The sequence below is a fragment of the Dermatophagoides farinae genome, chromosome 4 (assembly GCF_024713945.1).
Source record: "Dermatophagoides farinae isolate YC_2012a chromosome 4, ASM2471394v1, whole genome shotgun sequence".
In the NCBI taxonomy this organism is placed as follows: Eukaryota; Metazoa; Arthropoda; class Arachnida; order Sarcoptiformes; family Pyroglyphidae; genus Dermatophagoides; species Dermatophagoides farinae.
The window spans coordinates 2,694,916-2,713,868 of NC_134680.1; the positions used below are offsets into that span (position 1 = coordinate 2,694,916).

Sequence of the window (18,953 nt, forward strand, 5' to 3'; positions counted from 1 at the left end):
GTTTGTTTTTATTTTTAAGACGAAAGAGATGGTGAGGAGGAGAAAGAAGAAGAAGAAAAGGATCGTGTCACAAATACTACTTACTTATTTATATACCACTATGTCGTATGTGTCATGTCATGTCATGTCATATGACATATCATCACATGTGACAAAAGTTGGGTCAACAAAGTTTGCTTTATCAAACATTTCTACTGTTAGCTTTTTTGTTTTTTGCTTAAAAATAACAGTTTATGGCTTGTATAAACGTAGAAAAAAATAACCAAATGATGAGAAAATCCATCCATGATAATTATTTTTCAAAAGAAAGATTCAGATTCAGGATTTAAGTTTTTTTTTCGCACCCTCTACCAAACACACTCACTCACACACAGAGGAATTTTCTGGTTTTTATTTTTGATCGTTGACCTATGATAGCCAAAAAAAAAAAAAAAAAATTTGGGCGATTGGCCCGTTGATGCGCCAATTCATCCATTGAAAAAACCATCATTTTCATCTTCGTCGTTCGTTGAACAAACGTTTTTTTTTCTATTTTGAATTTGTTGTTCCGGGTGTAATACTTAGACTACTACTAAATACCATCTTTCTCATAGTGGCTATGTGTGTGTGTGTTCATTGATCCATTGTATGGTATGTGAATGAATCCTCTTTGGTAGTAGTGGTTCTTTATTATATAGCCAGAAAATAAAAAAAAAATAGATGCTAATCATTATCATCGATGATTACCACACTACTCAAAGATATATAAAATGTTTAATGCTTTTTTTATATTTGACTGGTTGGATGACTCCTGTTGCATATGTTTGTGTGTGTTTTTTATACACATGCAGAGAGTGAGAGAGACAGAGAGAATACGGAATATAATCTATATATGAGAGAAGAGATGACAGTTGAGTTGAATCACCTCTAAATGAATTGATGATTACTGACTTGGTTTGACTGGATGTAAAACAAAACAAAAAAAAAACCAGAGAGGACATGGCTCCCTTCTTTTTTATTCATTCAACATCTGCTTTAGCTATAGTTTTATGATTGTTATAACATAAAGTAAACGGTAAAAGGCGTCAACAAATAATAATTTGACAATCGCACCCTGTGTATTTTTTTTTTTAATTCATTCATTCATTCATTCCACAATTGCTAAATGATTATTACAATTGGAAAACAAAAACTAATGACGATGATGATGCTTATATAATTATTATTTCAACCCTATCCACATTGATCATCAACATTAATGAAATGAAAGTTTATCAATTTGATTTGGTTTTATTCTTATATAATCACATAAAATTTCATTAAATCATTGATTTTTTCTTTGATTGGTTATTGAACTCATCAACGACAATCAAGTTTATAAATCATTTAAATCATTATTCATTGATATTGGATGAGGAATAAAAAAAATGGACATGTATTTGTGTGTGGAGGGTTAAATAATACTAATAATAATGGATCATTATCTTTCATGGAAATAATAAAAATGATTAGCTTTGGCCAATTGTATCATTGTTTAGTTTTTTTTTCTTTTGTTTTCCGGGTCCGAAAATAAGAACAAAACAAAAAAACAAGACAAGAAATTTTTAATGAAAATTAAAGAAGAAAATACTTAAATTTTGTTGATATGTCATGTGTGTTTTTTTATGTGTGTGTGGCGTGTGCAATGAAAATTTGTTAACTTCCTTGTCTTACAAGATTTTCTTGATGATTTTTTTTTAGTCCAAAATTTTGTGTGTCAAAGTTCAAATCATATTAAATGATAATGATGATCATCATTATCATCATTGAACCGAATCGAACAAACCAAACTGGAATTAATAATAATAATAATTTTTTTTTTACTCAATAGAATATTAACCCTGTACACACATTCACACACACACACACACACACACACACACACACACACACACACACACACAGAAACAACCAACACAAACGAATTTGATTGTTGTTTTTTTTTCGCAGAAAACAAAAACAAGTTAAGAAGTTGAAAGACTATGACAAGTTTATGATCATCATTGCACTAGGAAGAACGATAATAATGATGAAAATTTTTTTGATTACATCATATGTCGTCGTTGTTTCAACAAAAAAAAACGACTTTGATTTTGATTTTTTTTTTTAATGAGTACAATGATCGTTATGACGTTTGAGAATATATATAAATATGTTCAAATAGATTTTGTTTTTCCTCATCATAAGTAGTATTTTTAGTTTTAATTTAATTATCAAATATTGGATTTCGAATGATCAACAAGGTGTTAAATTTTCCAATTTTTTTTATCGATTCAAAAAATGAATTTCGAATTTTTTTTTTCTGTAACAAAAAAATGCAATCATCGATGTGTGTGTGTGTGTGTGTATGTGAATGCCAAGTTCAGGTTCAACATTGAACAGCAACAATCTACCTATCTGGCTGTATCACCTGAAAATCTGAATCATAATTGTTCATGGGAATAAATATGGACGAATATTAATATTGAAACAAAGCAAAAAACATGAACATGTCATACATGTGATTTCAAATTGGTTATTTTTTTTACAAGAAATAAATTGTTGAAATTTACACCACACTATTGTGTGTAAGAGAAAACATTATTATTTTAATAGTATAGCCATGTATAAATCTATTAAATACAAATGACCTTGATAGCTATTGTTGTTGACATCAAAATTGGCAAAACAAAACAAAAAGAAAAACATCACATGTATAAGTGGAAATTTCTTCTATTTGTTTCTATTTCATGAATGAAACGTAAGCATTTCCGGTGGAATTTTTTTTGTTTTGTTTTGTTTTTTAAATCGATTCTTGAATCAAGATTAATCCGATTTATCTCGATTTAATTTCAAACAAAAACAAAACAGCCACATTCTGGTTATTATTATGTTTGTTGTTGAGGTTTTTATCACCAAAAATAAACCAAAAGGAAAAAAATGATATGGCAATTTTTTTTTTATAAATTGATAGACAGATGAATTAATTGTACTAAAAAATTTAAATCTAAAATCTATCAATTAATCAATCGATTGATTCATTAGTTCAATAACTTTTAAATTGAAAAAAGTATGGTAAATGGCCAAAAAAAAAAAATCAAAAAGCAGTGAATCAATGAATCATCAAATCGAACAAAATTTTATGAATTCTCGGATTGATTGATTGATACAATAGTTATATCTGATCTACATTATCGATAGTATCGATGATGGCGATTGTGATGATGATAATAACAAATAAAAATCGAAACAAAAAAAAATATCATCTTTAATGACCACCATGAACTCTTTTTAGACCACAAAAACAAAACGAAATCCACATTGATAGTTGAATAACCTCAATTCAATTCTTTTATTCATCTTTTATCCTTTATTATTCTATTTCAATCGATAGCGAAATAATAGCATTACATAGCCGAGATTGATGCATCTGATCAGCATCATCATCATCATCATCATTAATTGATGGATGCTATTAATAGAAAAAGCATATGTTGTTATTTTGACTGTCTTAACACTCTAGCCAATCAAGTTTCATTTCGGAATTAATTTTTTTTTCTTTTGGCTTGCTTTATTCAATATGAATATCGTTCATTGTTTTTTCTTTCTAATTTTCTGGTGAATCAAAAACAAAAAAAAACCAATGTTAATGTTTATGGCATCTTAGTAAGATCTTCATCATCATCATCATCATCATCATTTAATGAAAGGTCGATGTTGATATTTTTTGTTTTGTTTTGTTTTTGTTTTCTTGGCTTGGTTTTATGGTTGATCAATTTCATCGGCCATATTAGATGACTATTTTTTTAACATTGGAAACCAGTTTGTCAGTCGGTCGATTTGTGGTATCGTATCATGTACAAGGATGAAATTTAAATAAAGGAAACAGAAATATAAAAAAGATTTTATTTCTCTCTTTCTCTGTCTATCTACCTATCTAGGTCATTGTCAATGTCGAGGTCACCGATATACATTGAGAAGAGAATAGAGAAGAAAAAAAAATTATAGTTAGACATTGATAATGGTCGATTAATGCGATATCTCCGAATGTCTTCAACCTTGTGGTTGGTATATATTATAAATATCCACACAAGTGGATCGTTTCGTTATTGTGATGTGTGTTTTCCTCGCTTCTATTTACAGATACTTGATGATGATGATGGCCGATGATGATCACGATTTGAAACCTATATTTTCTAAGGTTAACAAAACAACAACAACAACAACAGAAAAACCGGATTGATTCATTATTTTTTTTCAGTTTTGGTTTTTCTGGTTTTGATCTAATTTCTAAAAATATACACAACCAAGAAACAACAAAAACCGGATCCAAATTTAGATCATATTTTTAGATCTTTTTTGACTGATTGCTTATTTTTTTCTGGTCGTTTTATTACTTGAGCCAATTTGAATTCCAAAATTCAATGATTGTGTTGATGGATCATGAATTGATGATGATGATGATTATGATTGATGACCTGTTGATAATCATGATAAAATGATAAAAACAATGAAAAATTAAAAATAAATTAAAATAGGACAACTTTTGGTCCTGTTAAATTATTTTCGAAATTAAAAGAAAAAAAAATCTACTAAATCAAATTATTAAAAAATTCGAATTTTCGATTGATTTTTTCCATATTGACAGAATTGGTTCTATTTGTGTCTATTTAGTTTGTTTTATGTTTATTTGAAACGCTAACCTAGTTTTTTTTGTGAATCATCCTCAATTTTTTTTTATTTCTCCTTAATTCATACACAAAACAAACAAACAACCTTAACCCATCTTTCTTCTATTTTGATTTATGTGAATTTTTTTCTATTCTATATAACGAAATGACGACATGACATTTAGGTCATCATCATCATCATCTCTTCATCTTGATCTTTAATCCCTATTCATTCAATGTGTGTGTGTTTGTGTAATTTGTGACCACAAATAACAAATAACAAACATGATCAGGAAATTTTCTCCATTAGAAACTAGGATCCTCAAAAATCATAACCGGTTATTATTAAAATGATAGTTTCATGTAAAAAAAAAATTTTGTTTTTGTCGTGTTTTGTTTTCCAATGAAAATTCTGTAAATTGCAGTAAGAAAATAGATGAAGCGCCATCTATATGACAATTTTCAAAATGCTAAGTATAATCAAATTCGAATTTTGTTTTTCAATTTGTTTTTTTTTTCAATAAATAGGCCAGAAATTACGTTGGTGAAATAGATCGTTTGAATCGTTGATTTTCAGACAAATTCATCGAAACAATAAATTAAATGAACGAATGAATATCGATCAGCAGCAAAGACAAAATCAAAAACAATGGCCTGTTTTTTTGAAACACGAATCAATAAATTCATATAAACGACGACAACGGTTATTACAGCGTAAACGATATGAAAAACGACGATTATTATTTCATGCCCTAACATATCCGACGAATCGATGGGCATTAACATATCATTATCTTGTTGGCTTTTTGATGATACTCGATCTAACGTTTCTTTCTTTGGCAACCGTACAAGAACTTCATCATTGGTCATCTATTGTATTAAAAGGGACCGATGCCCTTATACTGGTCGTTCTAGGCTGCGAATTCTCTATCCGTTTATGGGCCGCACCACATATTCCACGATATCGTGGTTTTCGTGGCCTATTACGATATATATTCACTCCATTTGCATTACTAGATCTACTCGTATTAATCATTACCGGTGTTTTGTTGGCTAAACAATTAATGATCCAAAAACATTATCATAATAGTTTTGATTGGCTTCGTTTTGTACAGATACTGAAATTGATACGTTTAGATATACCATTTAAAAGATGGCGCCTTGTCATGTCGGTGGTTTGGATGCAACATCAACAATTATACACCATATTCTATGTCTGTTCGATGTGTTTAATATTATTAACATTTACCATGTATTTCATTGAACATGATCAACCGGGAACACAATTTACATCTATACCAAAAACATTTTGGTGGTCACTCATATCGTTATTGACCATTGGTTATGGTGATATGTATCCACAGACAACTATTGGCCGTATTATAGCATCATTAGTGTTCTTATTTTCCGTATCATTATATGCTGTTCCATCTGGTATCATTGCCACCGGTATTGCATTGAAAGTATCTGAACAAAAACGACATAAGAAAAAACATATTCGACGACGATTGCCGGCTGTATTACTAATACAATGGACATGGCTTTATTATATTGTTATTCGTTGTCGACCGACAACTTTATCATTATCACCAACAATTCAAATCAATAATCATGATATCGATTATGATGATGATGATGAGGATTTCGATGGAATAACAAGATCGATAATTATTAAACAAAATAAACGGCAACAAGAAATATTACCACGACAAACACCATCTACAAATGATAATATCGATGAAGATCGTATACAACCAACAAAATTTCCCATTACATTTCGTGCTCTATGTCGACGATTAAATATACATGAACATTCATTATCATTATCATCATTATCATCATTAACTTCGACAATACGAAGCGAAGAAAATGTAGCGAATAAAAATCAACCACCACCGCCACCATCACAACAACAACAACAACAATCAAATACTACCAATACAAATACAACTAATGCTACTAATCATAATCATAATAATAATAACGATAATAATAATATTGATGATGATGATTCGGATAGTGAAACGGAAATCATTATGAATGATAAAAAATTATTATTAACACGAATGCTATGCCTGTTACAATTTCAATTGGCTCGATTAAGATTTCAAGCTTCGAATCCATTCGGTGATATCAATGATCTGATTGATCGTCATCACACTGTACATGAAGATCTTATCAAACGATTACAAATCATATCTAATCGTCTCATATCAGTGGAACGAAAACTCGAACGATCTCAACATCAACAACAACAGCAACAATAAATTCATTATCATTGGCAAATGGAAATTAAAACCTTTTTTCAACCTTCAAAATAAATTTTCGATAATAAAAAAATAATTCATTAATTGTTAAGGTCAATTTAGTCATTTTTTATCATTTTAAAAATTAATTATCGACCTTCAGCAGCGTGTTGACCGTGGAAATTGATTTTCGATTGTATCAATTCTATGAGGAAAAAAAAGAAGAAAAAACTCGTTTTCTGCCTTTTCAATAATGGGTTAAAGGTCATCAACTCTCATCTATGATGGCAATGCCATCAAATGCTTTTTTGTCTTAATTAAACAAAAAAAACGTGGTTCCTTGTTTTTTGTTGTTCAAAAAAAAAAAATGTTTCAATTCATCATTCTTTTTATTTGGGACAATTTGGATTTATTATTGGCATTGATCATGATGGAATCATTATAAATGTAATATAAAACGTATCGCATATGAATGTATCGATTGGTGAATAAAATCCTTGCTTTCGATGAAAATGACCGGCAAGTGATGAACAACAACATATATTAAAACCACTATTCGTCGACCACTTTCAGTGAATAATGATAATGATGAATAATCAAATAGATTAGAATTTTTTTTTTAAAAATTTTATTAATTATAAAAATTTAAAATTGATCAAAAATTATGATATATTGATGAAAGATGATTTATGAAAGAAATAAAATCAAATACTATCTATAATTTGTGCCAATGGTATAACGAAACTTTTAAATGTTAATGGTCGTTTCCATTCCGGTGTTTGCATTATGATTGAATCACATTTATCCGAATCAGCAGTATAATCACCACAGATTAAATTTAAAACATCATTTGCATAACCATCCAATAATGTTTCAACATCATCATATTCATTTGGGCAGATTTTTTCCACTAATTGCATAATGGAATCTTTGAATTGATAATAATTGCTAGATTTTTGAAAAAGTGAAAAAGATTAATTTCAATTTTCAAAAAAAGAAAAAAAATTGAATTTGTAACATACCAACAGGCCAATGGAATACGTATCGTTTCTTTGGGATGTGATTTTATAGCATGAAATGCTTTGGTCATACGATTCATAATTGTAGCAAATAATTCTGGTTTACTATTTGCACAACGTCCAATACGTAAATATGATGGTCGTCGTTTTTTCGAACAAAATGCTTTATTTGTTTTGGTTATACCATAGATCAATACGGAAACTGTTTGACTTGCACGTTCTGCAAGACAATTTTTTGAATAATCTTTAACACAATGTTCAAGATGTCGCATCTGTCTACAACGATCATTCATCATTGTTTGATTTGTTGGAAAACGTAGACGTGAATCACCAATTATGGTCATTTCAAGCATACATTTATCTACTTTTTTTGCGTCACATTCAGCAGCAGTGGCAATAACAATGGTGATTATTGATGATAACATTGTTACCATCATCATCATTATCATCATCAGTCGGATTTTAATCATAATTATCTTGATTTTTTCGATGAACGGGTGATGTAATTCAAATATTTGTATTTTTGGTTGAAAAAAAATAAGAAAAAATTTTCATTTGAATTCATCATCGACGAAGACCTTTTTATATCAAAAAAAAAATTTTAAAATCAAAAACAAACACAAACACTATAAACAACTCTCTTTTGGTCGTTTCATTTACCCTTTTTCACAATCAGAATAAGGGGTTCATATCTTTCAAATTAATTACTTGTTCGTTTGTTGTTTTAGATTGCATTGCAATTAAAACAAGTTATATACACACACATTGGGATGAATTCATTTCATTTTTATTTCATCAAATGTTTTATATTCGTATCATTGATTATGATAATGTTATTGCAGCTTTGTGATTTTGCATACATGCATTTTCAATTTTGTGTTTGTTTTTTCAATTTTTTTCACTTTTTCACTCTATTTGATAGGTTTAAATCAATTGTTCATTTATTCAATGTTACATCCGGTTGTTTTTTCTTTTTTGATTAAAAGAATGGCCAAAAAAATATGACCATCATTGAAATAATATAAATTTCAAGGATAATTTTTTTTTAATTAATAAAATTTTAATTGATTTTGGAAAATAATATTGTCAAATGATCGATTTTCGTTGATTATCTATAAATTACCAACAATTTGTGCTAATGGTATGACAAAACTCGTAAAATTTAATGGCTTTTTCCATTCGGGTGTTTGTCCGATAATAGATTCACATTTATCCGATTCTTCATTGTAATCACCACAGATAAGATTAGCAACATTTTTTCCATAGCCATCGACCATAAATTCAACTTCATCAAGTATTTTTGGACATTTAACAGTGGCCAAATCCAATATAGACTTTTTCAATAGAAAATAATTGCTACAATTATGATAAAGAAATTAATTCAAATTATTATTATTATTATTACTCATTATTATAGAAATCAATAAATTAAAACAAAGTTTTCATCAAATAAATATTGTAAAAAGTGATAAATTCTACTACTTACCAACAAACCATTGGAATTCGAAGACTTTCATCATGATAAAATCGAATACCGTGTAATGAACGTGTAAATTGATTCATCGTTTTGGACATTTCTACCATGTTTGGATTCATGCACAAACCAATGGAAATGAATGCCGGTTTTCGTTTACGAGTACAATATACTTTGAATGTTTGTTTAATACTAAATATAAGCACAGATACGGTATTACGTGCATCTAATGGAAGACAATTTTTTGTATAATTTTTTATACACGTTTCCAATGATTTCACTTCTCGACAACGTTTATTCATTGTATTCAAATCATATGGAAATCGTAATTTTGGATCACCAAAAATGGTCAATCTTAACATACAACGATCAACAGCATTTCGATCACAATTAATAGTTTGTTCATTAGAATATTTAATTGATACAATTATCAATAGTATCGTTACGATAACTGAACTATTTACCATTGTTGATTGAATATTCGATTGAATATTGTTGATCGAATGAATAAACATTTGATTGATCATATTTTTCCTGTTTTATATAAGTAGCATGACTTTCTTTTTTTTCAATTCAAATTACATATTGCCAAATTATCAAATTGACGTCGATCATAAAAATTTTTTATAAAAATTCATGTGATAAAATTATTCCTCAAAACAAAGTTATCAGTATCAAAGAAAAATTAATTCCTATGAATTTTCAATACTATTGTATTTCTAGGTAATACTCCAATCAATATTTATTAATTTTACAAATAGAAAAAAAAATCGATGCCACAATGTGAGTAGACAAATTTCGACAATTAATAATTACGTTTGAATATATCCTAAAAAATTGCTACTAACGAAACGCAGATATATTTTTCTAAGTAACTATTTAAAATTTGTGCAATAACATTTTTTTTTTGGTTTAAGACGCGTATTATAGCTACGAATTTTGGTTACATTAAAAATTATGCATCAAATCAATGATGAGGATCCTCCATCTTGAAATAATTAGAAATAATCAGGCAAGAAGGCAAAAAATTGAAATTCAATCTATTCCGTCATCATCATCATCATCATCATTAATCAGTGATGTCATTAGTAAGATGGTCAGAAAAATCCCAATCAAAAAAAAAATCCCTTTTTGATTCATCATTTTTTTTTGCAAACAAATTATCATCAACATATCTAACATTTCATTTAGTTTATCAAATCGAATGATTTTTTTTCAATCTGTAATGGTCGAGAGATGGTGGCGGCACCAACTTCGAGTGAGAGAGTAAAATGTTTTCTTTGAAATAAAATGATCAATTTGTTTTTTTGTTTTGTTTTGTTGAATAAAGTTATTAAACCCGAATTTTTCGAACAAAAAAGCATAAATTTTACATAGATTCCATTTCTAGGGACTTTTGTTGGCTGAAAATAATGTATTGAACTTTATTTGTGCGATTTCAAAGACAAGGATACAAATACAAATATTAATATATAATTGATTATTGATTAGTGGATATATATTTTGAATTGTATAAATTGCTATATATTTCCATTTTTCTTCACACAAACACACACATACACAAATGATGGCATCATATGATTGATCAAAATATCTGAATTCAAAATTTTTCTTATCTTGATATAGAGTGTGCAAAGATATCCATCAATAAGTGAAAATAGTAAGTTATGTTTGTCAATCAATCAAACATTTTGATTTGGCGAAATGTAAAATTTTTTTTGTTCATTCATAAATTCAATTTATGGTGATCGATCGATTCGTTCATTATAATTTGTTCATCATCATCATCATCAACGACAACAAAACAATGATTGAATCCGATGAAATTCTTCGAAAACTTATTGAATTATTTCAAAAATTCAATACAATCAATGTTTGGTCACAGATAACCGGAAAGAATGATTTTCAAGCTGAATATTTAGGGTATAATTGATAAATGTATTTTCATTCCATTTCATTTATTATTGTTATGTAAATTTATTCAATCATCCATTTTATAGAAAGGGTAATATTTGTGATGTGATACGTTGTCGATTAAATCCATCGATTTTAACGAAAGAAAACACAAAATTTTCATCAATTTATCACAATGAAATTGTTGTGAAAATTTTACCAGATAATATTTTTATTAAATATGATCCATTGGAAGCATCGGTAATAAATACTATTATTTGTTCCAATGGTATTGGACCCCGATTATTCTACACTGATCATCAATATAAAGTATATGAATTAATCGATGGTCGTACATATAATTACAATGATGATTGCAATGAACAAACTGTTCGAAAATTGGCAAGAACATTGGCAAGATTTCATCGGCTTAATGTACCGATTTCCAATGATTCACAACAACGTTGGTCATCAATGATTGAAAATCTAGAATTAATGCCATTCTATGACATACTCGAAAGCAAAGCATATTTACCGTTAATCAAACACGATGAACAATTACGACAAGAATATTGTATGTGAAGAAAACAAAAATAAATTAAATTATTAAATTTCTCATAATAATAATATTATTCTCCATTGCATGTAGATGATTTTGCCGCTAAAATTGATATTATCAAATTAAATGCCAATATCATTCGATTATGTCATGATATTTCTGGTCAATCATCATTTGTATTTTCACATAATGATTTTAATCGCAATAATCGTATCGTTTGCAATGATCATATCAAATTAATTGATCTTGATTATTCTACCTATTATTATCGTGGTTATGATCTTGGAAGATATTTTTCCAATTATCGTCATCGTGATGATATGTTTGGTGCAGAAAGTTTTCCAACCGATCATGAAATGGATATTTTTCTTAATGAATATCGTCATGAAATGGTTAGAAAATTAAAATGTAATAATACTAATAATAATAATGATGATCATGATCATTGGATGGATGAAATACTCGACGATGATCATCATCAGTATTCATTACAACAATTACGAGCCGAATCAAAAGCATTTACATTGCTTGCATATGCAGTGGATACTTATTTTGGATTATGGCAATTTACAATCGATCCAAATGGATCACATGGCAAATATTTTCTGGTAATTTATGATTAGTATTTTGTATTTTTCTTTTGATTGATTGATTATTCATTAATTTTATTTATTAATTATAATTGATTTCATATTGAATTATGATTACGAAAGAATGTGGCTAAGACACGTGGCATGGAATTACAGCGTTTAATTCAACAATTTATCAACGATGATGATCATAAACAATTTGTTCATCTGTACAGCCAATGAAAAAGTGAAAAAAAAATAAATGGATATATTGCCATCAAATTTTCGAAACATTATCTTGAACATTGATCAAAATTATTATTGATAAAATTTTCACCTTGATCATGAATTTTGTTGATGTTTTGTTACTATTATTAATTGAAGTTGCAGCAGCAATGATAGATTTATATATTAATATTTAATATTTTATTTTTCAAAATCTAAATTTCAATATCAATGAAAAACTTGAGGATAAAGAAAAAAGATGAATAATTATTTTTTTCAAACGAAAATGAAAATAAATCTCAAAATATTTTTCAAAAATGATCAAATTTTTTTTTTTTTTTTTTTTTTGAATTGAAACACATACACGTTTGAATATCGAATTCAATTGATTCATATGATCCGAATATTAATTACTGAGAAAATTACCACCAAAAGATGGCGTAATTGGCGTAGAATTTTTCATCGTTATTATCATCATATATGAAATGAAAACAAGTATATTATTATCAACACATGATGATAAAAATATTCATTGAAAAAAAATGATATCATGAAAAAAAATGTTTCGGCAAATTAAAATGAGGGAAAACAAGTTCCAGTTTTTTCCACTTCACCAAATTTTTTGATAAGACTATAGTCTTCAATAACCAATGATGATGATGATGCATGGTGATTATCGTTATTGATGATGTTCAAGGATAAAATTTCTCTGCATATACTGAAAAAACTGTTGAATTTTATGCAAGCTAAGGAAAGAAAATTGGCAAAAAAAATTCATCTTGTTTCTATTTCAGTTTTTGTTGATTGATTGATTTCTATTATTTTTCAATTTAATCAAGAACCCAAGAATTGTTTATTTTTTTGTTATGAATTTTTTTTCCAAAACAAACATGGTATCCATACTTTTACGACGATTATGTCACAACAATAGTAATATATTGACATCACCATCATGGATATATAGATCATTTTCATCTGCATCCACATCATCGTCATCATCATTATCCATTAAGATCAAGAATCGTATCGATGAAAAACGTCAACAATCATTATTGGGTGGAGGCTTGAAACGTATTGAACAACAACATAAAAAGGTTTCTTTGTGTAAAATTGTTTTCCAATAATGATCAATTTGATTTCAGGGAAAATTAACTGCACGTGAACGAATCGATCTATTGTTGGATACGAATACATTTGTTGAATTGGATATGTTTATGGAACATACTTGTACAGATTTTGATATGGATAAACAAAAAGTGAGGCCATTATTATCAGCATTGAATCATTAATTTTTTTTAATTTTTTATCATAGTATACAGGTGATAGTGTTATAACTGGACATGGAAAAATTTTCGGTAAAGAGGTTTATGTTTTCAGTCAAGATTTTACCGTATTCGGTGGTAGTCTTTCCAGTGTACATGCTAAAAAAATTTGTAAAGTAATTATTATTATTATTTAAATGAATTGAAAATATTTCGAAATTTTCATAATTATTACCATAATTCAATCATCAAGATTATGGATGCTGCATTATCAGTGGGCGTACCGGTTATCGGACTAAATGATTCTGGTGGTGCACGTATCCAGGAAGGTGTTGAATCATTAGCCGGTTATGCTGATATATTTTATCGTAATGTACATGCCTCAGGTGTTATACCACAAATTTCCGTTATTATGGGACCATGTGCTGGTGGTGCTGTCTATTCACCGGCAATGACTGATTTCATATTTATGGTTAAAGATACATCATATCTATTTATTACCGGACCAGATGTTGTGAAATCAGTTACAAATGAAGATGTCACACAGGAAGAATTGGGTGGCGCAGCAACACATACAGCCGTTTCAGGTGTTGCACATCGTGCCTATCCAAATGATATCGATATGTTACTACAGTTACGAAATTTCTATAGTTTTTTACCACTTTCTAATCAACATAAATCTCCTATACGTGAATGTGATGATCCATGGAATCGTTTGGTATATAGTTTGGACACAATTATACCACCAGAAACGACCACACCATACAATATGACCGATGTCATCATGGAGGTTGGTGAGATTTTATTCTAATCTTAAGTAGTTTCGATTAAATCTTTTTTCTCTCACATACAAAAGATAATTGATGAGCGTGATTTTTTCGAAATAATGCCCGATTTCGCTAAAAATCTTGTCATTGGTTTTGCTCGAATGAATGGTGAAACGGTTGGTATTGTTGGTAATAATCCAAAATATGCTGCTGGTTGTTTAGATATAAATTCATCGGTGAAAGGTGCACGTTTCGTACGATTCTGTGATGCATTCAACATTCCATTATTGACATTTGTTGATGTACCAGGTTTCCTTCCCGGTACATCACAAGAATATGGTGGTATTATTCGTCATGGTGCTAAACTATTATATGCATTTGCTGAAGCTAGTGTACCAAAAATTACGATTATCACACGCAAAGCATATGGTGGTGCATATGATGTAATGAGTTCCAAACATCTGAAAGCTGATGCCAATTATGCATGGCCAACGGCTGAAGTTGCTGTCATGGGGGCTAAAGGTGCCGTATCAATTCTATATCGAGGTAAAGAGAATACTAAACAATATGAAGATGAATATATTGAAAAATTTGGTAATCCGTTTCCGGCCGCTACACGTGGTTTCATCGATGATATTATCGAACCACGTACAACACGAATGCGTATTTGTCGCGACCTGAATCTATTACGGAACAAAAAATCAATGTTACCACAACGAAAACATGGAAATATTCCGCTTTAAAATTTGGCACAAAAGAAAAAATTCAAATAAAAGCAACAAGTGTCCAAACTAAAAATTGTTAAAATAGTCTCGCATTAACCACTTGAAAAGGTTGAAATAGTGGCGCATGAATTCACGTGTTTGGAATTGCAGAATTTTTTTTGTTATTATTGTTAAATTTGTGTATTCCATCATTTGTAAAAATATATTGTAAAATGAAAGATAAAAAATTATTAAAAGAAATTTTTACTGTTGAAAAACGTTTCGATGATATATTTCGTGGTGATCGTATTGATCTGGATCAAAATGGTCGAATTCTTATTGCACCATGTATCGAATGTTTGAATTTTATCGATTTAAAATCTGGACAAAAAATCTATAAATTAAGTGCAAATGAACAGAAATCACAATTTACAATCGATAATGGTGATGATGGTAAAGAAGAATGTATTGTAACTTTTGCCTATAATTCGGTCGAACAAAATGTAGTGATTGCATACACAAGTGGTCTTTTACGACATTATTCGTTGACAATTATCATCGATGATGTGGACAAAATCGAAATCAATCATCGTTTACAACGTACATGGAAATCAATGCATATTGGACCGATTGCTCGTATACGATTCGATACGACTGGTACATTAATAGCGACCGGTGGATCCGATGGAACAGTTAAACTATGGAATTTGATGCAAAAATATTGTACACATAATCTTAAGAATCATGTTCGTGCAGTTATACAAACGATTACGTTTGCTCCACGATTCACAACAGATTCGTATCATATATTTGTATCGGGTGATGATTATGGTATACATGTATGGAATCTTATCGATTCAAAACATTTGTGCGTACTCGAAGGACATGAAAGTAAAGTAACGGAAATTCTTTTTACATCGAATCATCAATATTTCATTTCTGGTAGTCGTGATAAATTAGTGATTATTTGGAATTGGCATACAATGCAAAAATATCGGACAATCGCCGTATATGAAGCAATTGAAGCAATGATTTTAGTTCCAAAAAGAAAATTCGCCCAAACCCTCATAGATGATGATGATAATAATGAACAAGTTTTAGTAGTGGCCGGTGATGGTGGCCTATTAACATTATGGGATTGGAAAAATGGCCAACAATTGTTTGCACAAAAGCAAAGTGTATTGGCCATTCATCAAAATCATGATAAAGATACATCATCATCACAACAGTATACACAGATTAATCAACTTGTATATCATCCTGTCAGTGAACAAATTGTAGCCATTTCCTATGATAAAGATATTGTTTTCCATGATGTTTCTACGCTAAAACCAACAAGACAATTAGTCGGTACAAATGATGAGGTATTGGATTTAAAATTCATTGGCCAAGCGAATCGACACATAGCTGTTGCAACAAATAGTCCAAAGATTAAAGTATTCGATCTGGATACATCTAGCTGTTCATTTCTAATCGGTCACAATGATATTGTATTAACATTGGCTGTTTTTCCATATGATCGTCATCTAATGATTAGTTCATCTAAAGATAATTCTATTCGTGTATGGAAATTCGATAACAATGATTGTCATCGTGCTTGGTGTATATATCAAGGAACTGGCCATACTCATTCGGTTACATCATTAGCAACATCTTTATTGGCTGGCAATTTATTTTTCCTCAGTGGTAGTGAAGATACAACATTAAAATTTTGGAAACTTCCAAACACCGAAACTGTTTTCGATTCGGAACAATTATCTATTGAAAATATTAATGACAAACCGACGAATCTTCGATCCAAATATACACAAAGTTGTCATGAAAAAACAATCAATTCGATTGATGTTGCACCAAATGATCAATTAGTGGCTACTGGATCACAAGATCGTACAGCAAAATTGTGGTCATTACCAAATCTGAAATTGATATCGATTTTTCGTGGCCACCGAAAAGGAATATGGTCCGTACGATTTTCACCCGTAGATCAGATTCTAGCAACTGGATCAGCCGATTCAACGATAAAAATCTGGTCAATCGGTACGGAACAACAAACATGTTTGAAAACATTTCAAGGACATGAATCATCTGTATTGAAATTGTCATTTATTGATGAAGGAATACAGCTATTATCAAGTTCATCGGATGGTAATCTAAAAATATGGTCATTACAATCAAATGATTGTTTGGCAACATTCGATGCACACGAAGGAAAAGTATGGGCTATGGATGTGACTGATGATGAACGTACTATAGGTATTTATATTTTTTGAAAAAAAAATTCTGTAAAATTGAAAAATTTGAATTAAAATTCTTTTTTTTATTTAAAAAAAAAGTTACCGGAGGTGATGATTCAACTATAGCCATATGGATGGATCGTACAGAAGAGTCAAAAGAAAAAGAACAAATACGTATGGAAGAATCCATACAAAATGAACAAACATTACAAAATCTACTACAACAAAAACATTGGCCAAAAGCATTAAAAATGGCTATACGTTTTGGACATCCATTACGTTGTCTGACGATAATGAAAGAAATGCTATTAGAATATTCGCAAACCAAAATTCTTGTTGAAAATCTTGTTCATGAATTACGTTGTGATCAATTGTTAACATTATTAGATTATTCTGTACATTGGAATACGAATAGTAAACATTGGATTATTGCACATTGTGTGATACGTGCCTGTTTTGAACAGATATCACCAGAAGAAATGGAAAAAATGCCTGAATTTCAAAAGAAAATTACAAAATTATTACCATATTGTGAACGACATCTATCCAGAATACAACGATTACGACAAATGACAACATTTGTTGATTTTGTTTTTGAACAGATGAAATTACCGGAAAATTAATGACCATGAAAATAAAAATATTCATCATTTTATTTGATTTTTATTTTGTCAGTAGAAAAAAAAATTCGTAATAAAATTTGTCATTTTTCCAATATAACTAATACAATCAATTTCAATTTTCGGTCAAACTTTTTACAATCGATTCATAACCTTTGTTGATTTCATTTTGTTGTTGTTGTTGTTGTTGGGAATTTTCAGGCAATAATTTTTTATAATTATGTATCATACGACCATGATAACCTTGTAATGATCGTAATGTACCACGTATTGTACCAGAAATTTTTAATATTGTAAAGCGTATCGAATAATTTCTAATCGTTTGTATCAATGGTAATGATGTAATAAGAAATTTATATGATTCACGTTTAACGGCAAAAACACCAGTTCTGGTGGTTATATCGAATTTTTTCGCATGAAAATTGAACAATATGGATGCAAGACCATAATCACCATAAAGTTTTTGTATCATATCACGAACCGAATGTATAAGATCACCTTCATGAATTATTGGCCGCTGTTTTTGTTGTGATTTTATCGATGATGATGATCCATCCAAATCGAGAAAATCGATCCGAAACAAAATGTATCGACGTTTAACTGGTGGCATATTTTTTTTCTTGTTGTTGGAATCAATCAAATTCGAATCCAAACACACACGTCTGTATAAATTTTTTTCCGGAAAATTTTCTTTACACCTAAATCGAATTCTAG

The 18,953-nt window shown here is 29.4% G+C and overlaps 6 protein-coding genes across 12 annotated transcripts; 3 read left to right on the plus strand and 3 right to left on the minus strand.

The window, feature by feature from the left end:
- Positions 1-4,694: 4,694 nt before the first annotated feature.
- LOC124491272 (potassium voltage-gated channel subfamily KQT member 1) lies at positions 4,695-7,631 on the plus strand. 6 transcript variants are annotated; one of them, XR_012832173.1, is made up of 3 exons: positions 4,695-4,905; positions 5,196-7,026; positions 7,080-7,631. XR_012832173.1 is itself a non-coding variant. In XM_047053905.2 (2 exons), exon 2 carries the CDS (start codon positions 5,279-5,281, stop codon positions 6,932-6,934), a length of 1,656 nt encoding a protein of 551 aa, XP_046909861.2. In that variant the 5' UTR covers positions 4,695-5,091; positions 5,196-5,278; the 3' UTR covers positions 6,935-7,631. The 6 variants fall into 6 exon arrangements, 5 of the variants coding, with proteins under 5 accessions (XP_046909861.2, XP_046909863.2, XP_075586127.1 ...); XM_047053905.2 differs by having other exon boundaries at positions 4,695-5,091; positions 5,196-7,631; XM_047053907.2 differs by having other exon boundaries at positions 5,196-7,631.
- Positions 7,525-8,485, minus strand: LOC124500416 (uncharacterized). The gene is made up of 2 exons (XM_047064488.2): positions 7,936-8,485; positions 7,525-7,861 (listed from the first exon to the last, which is right to left on the minus strand). The coding sequence occupies exons 1-2, from the start codon at positions 8,400-8,402 to the stop codon at positions 7,618-7,620; spliced, it is 711 nt and encodes a 236-aa protein (XP_046920444.1). The 5' UTR covers positions 8,403-8,485; the 3' UTR covers positions 7,525-7,617.
- Positions 8,486-8,857: 372 nt separating this feature from the next.
- On the minus strand, positions 8,858-9,916 carry LOC124500417 (uncharacterized). Its single transcript, XM_047064489.2, has 2 exons — positions 9,419-9,916; positions 8,858-9,288 (listed from the first exon to the last, which is right to left on the minus strand). Exons 1-2 carry the CDS (start codon positions 9,871-9,873, stop codon positions 9,045-9,047), a joined length of 699 nt encoding a protein of 232 aa, XP_046920445.2. The 5' UTR covers positions 9,874-9,916; the 3' UTR covers positions 8,858-9,044.
- A 1,166-nt stretch (positions 9,917-11,082) lies between these two features.
- Positions 11,083-12,723, plus strand: LOC124500466 (uncharacterized). 2 transcript variants are annotated; one of them, XM_047064541.2, is made up of 5 exons: positions 11,083-11,329; positions 11,407-11,873; positions 11,949-12,250; positions 12,341-12,466; positions 12,572-12,723. In XM_047064541.2, exons 1-5 carry the CDS (start codon positions 11,148-11,150, stop codon positions 12,668-12,670), a joined length of 1,176 nt encoding a protein of 391 aa, XP_046920497.1. In that variant the 5' UTR covers positions 11,083-11,147; the 3' UTR covers positions 12,671-12,723. The 2 variants fall into 2 exon arrangements, with proteins under 2 accessions (XP_046920497.1, XP_046920496.1); XM_047064540.2 differs by having other exon boundaries at positions 11,949-12,466.
- A 646-nt stretch (positions 12,724-13,369) lies between these two features.
- On the plus strand, positions 13,370-18,339 carry LOC124500401 (transducin beta-like protein 3). The gene is made up of 7 exons (XM_047064473.2): positions 13,370-13,746; positions 13,795-13,908; positions 13,965-14,090; positions 14,168-14,704; positions 14,771-14,831; positions 16,055-17,638; positions 17,719-18,339. The coding sequence occupies exons 1-7, from the start codon at positions 13,519-13,521 to the stop codon at positions 18,240-18,242; spliced, it is 3,174 nt and encodes a 1,057-aa protein (XP_046920429.2). The 5' UTR covers positions 13,370-13,518; the 3' UTR covers positions 18,243-18,339.
- Pop5 (POP5 ribonuclease P/MRP subunit) lies at positions 18,256-18,950 on the minus strand. Its single transcript, XM_047064474.2, has one exon. It carries the CDS (start codon positions 18,847-18,849, stop codon positions 18,355-18,357), a length of 495 nt encoding a protein of 164 aa, XP_046920430.2. The 5' UTR covers positions 18,850-18,950; the 3' UTR covers positions 18,256-18,354.
- Positions 18,951-18,953: the final 3 nt, after the last annotated feature.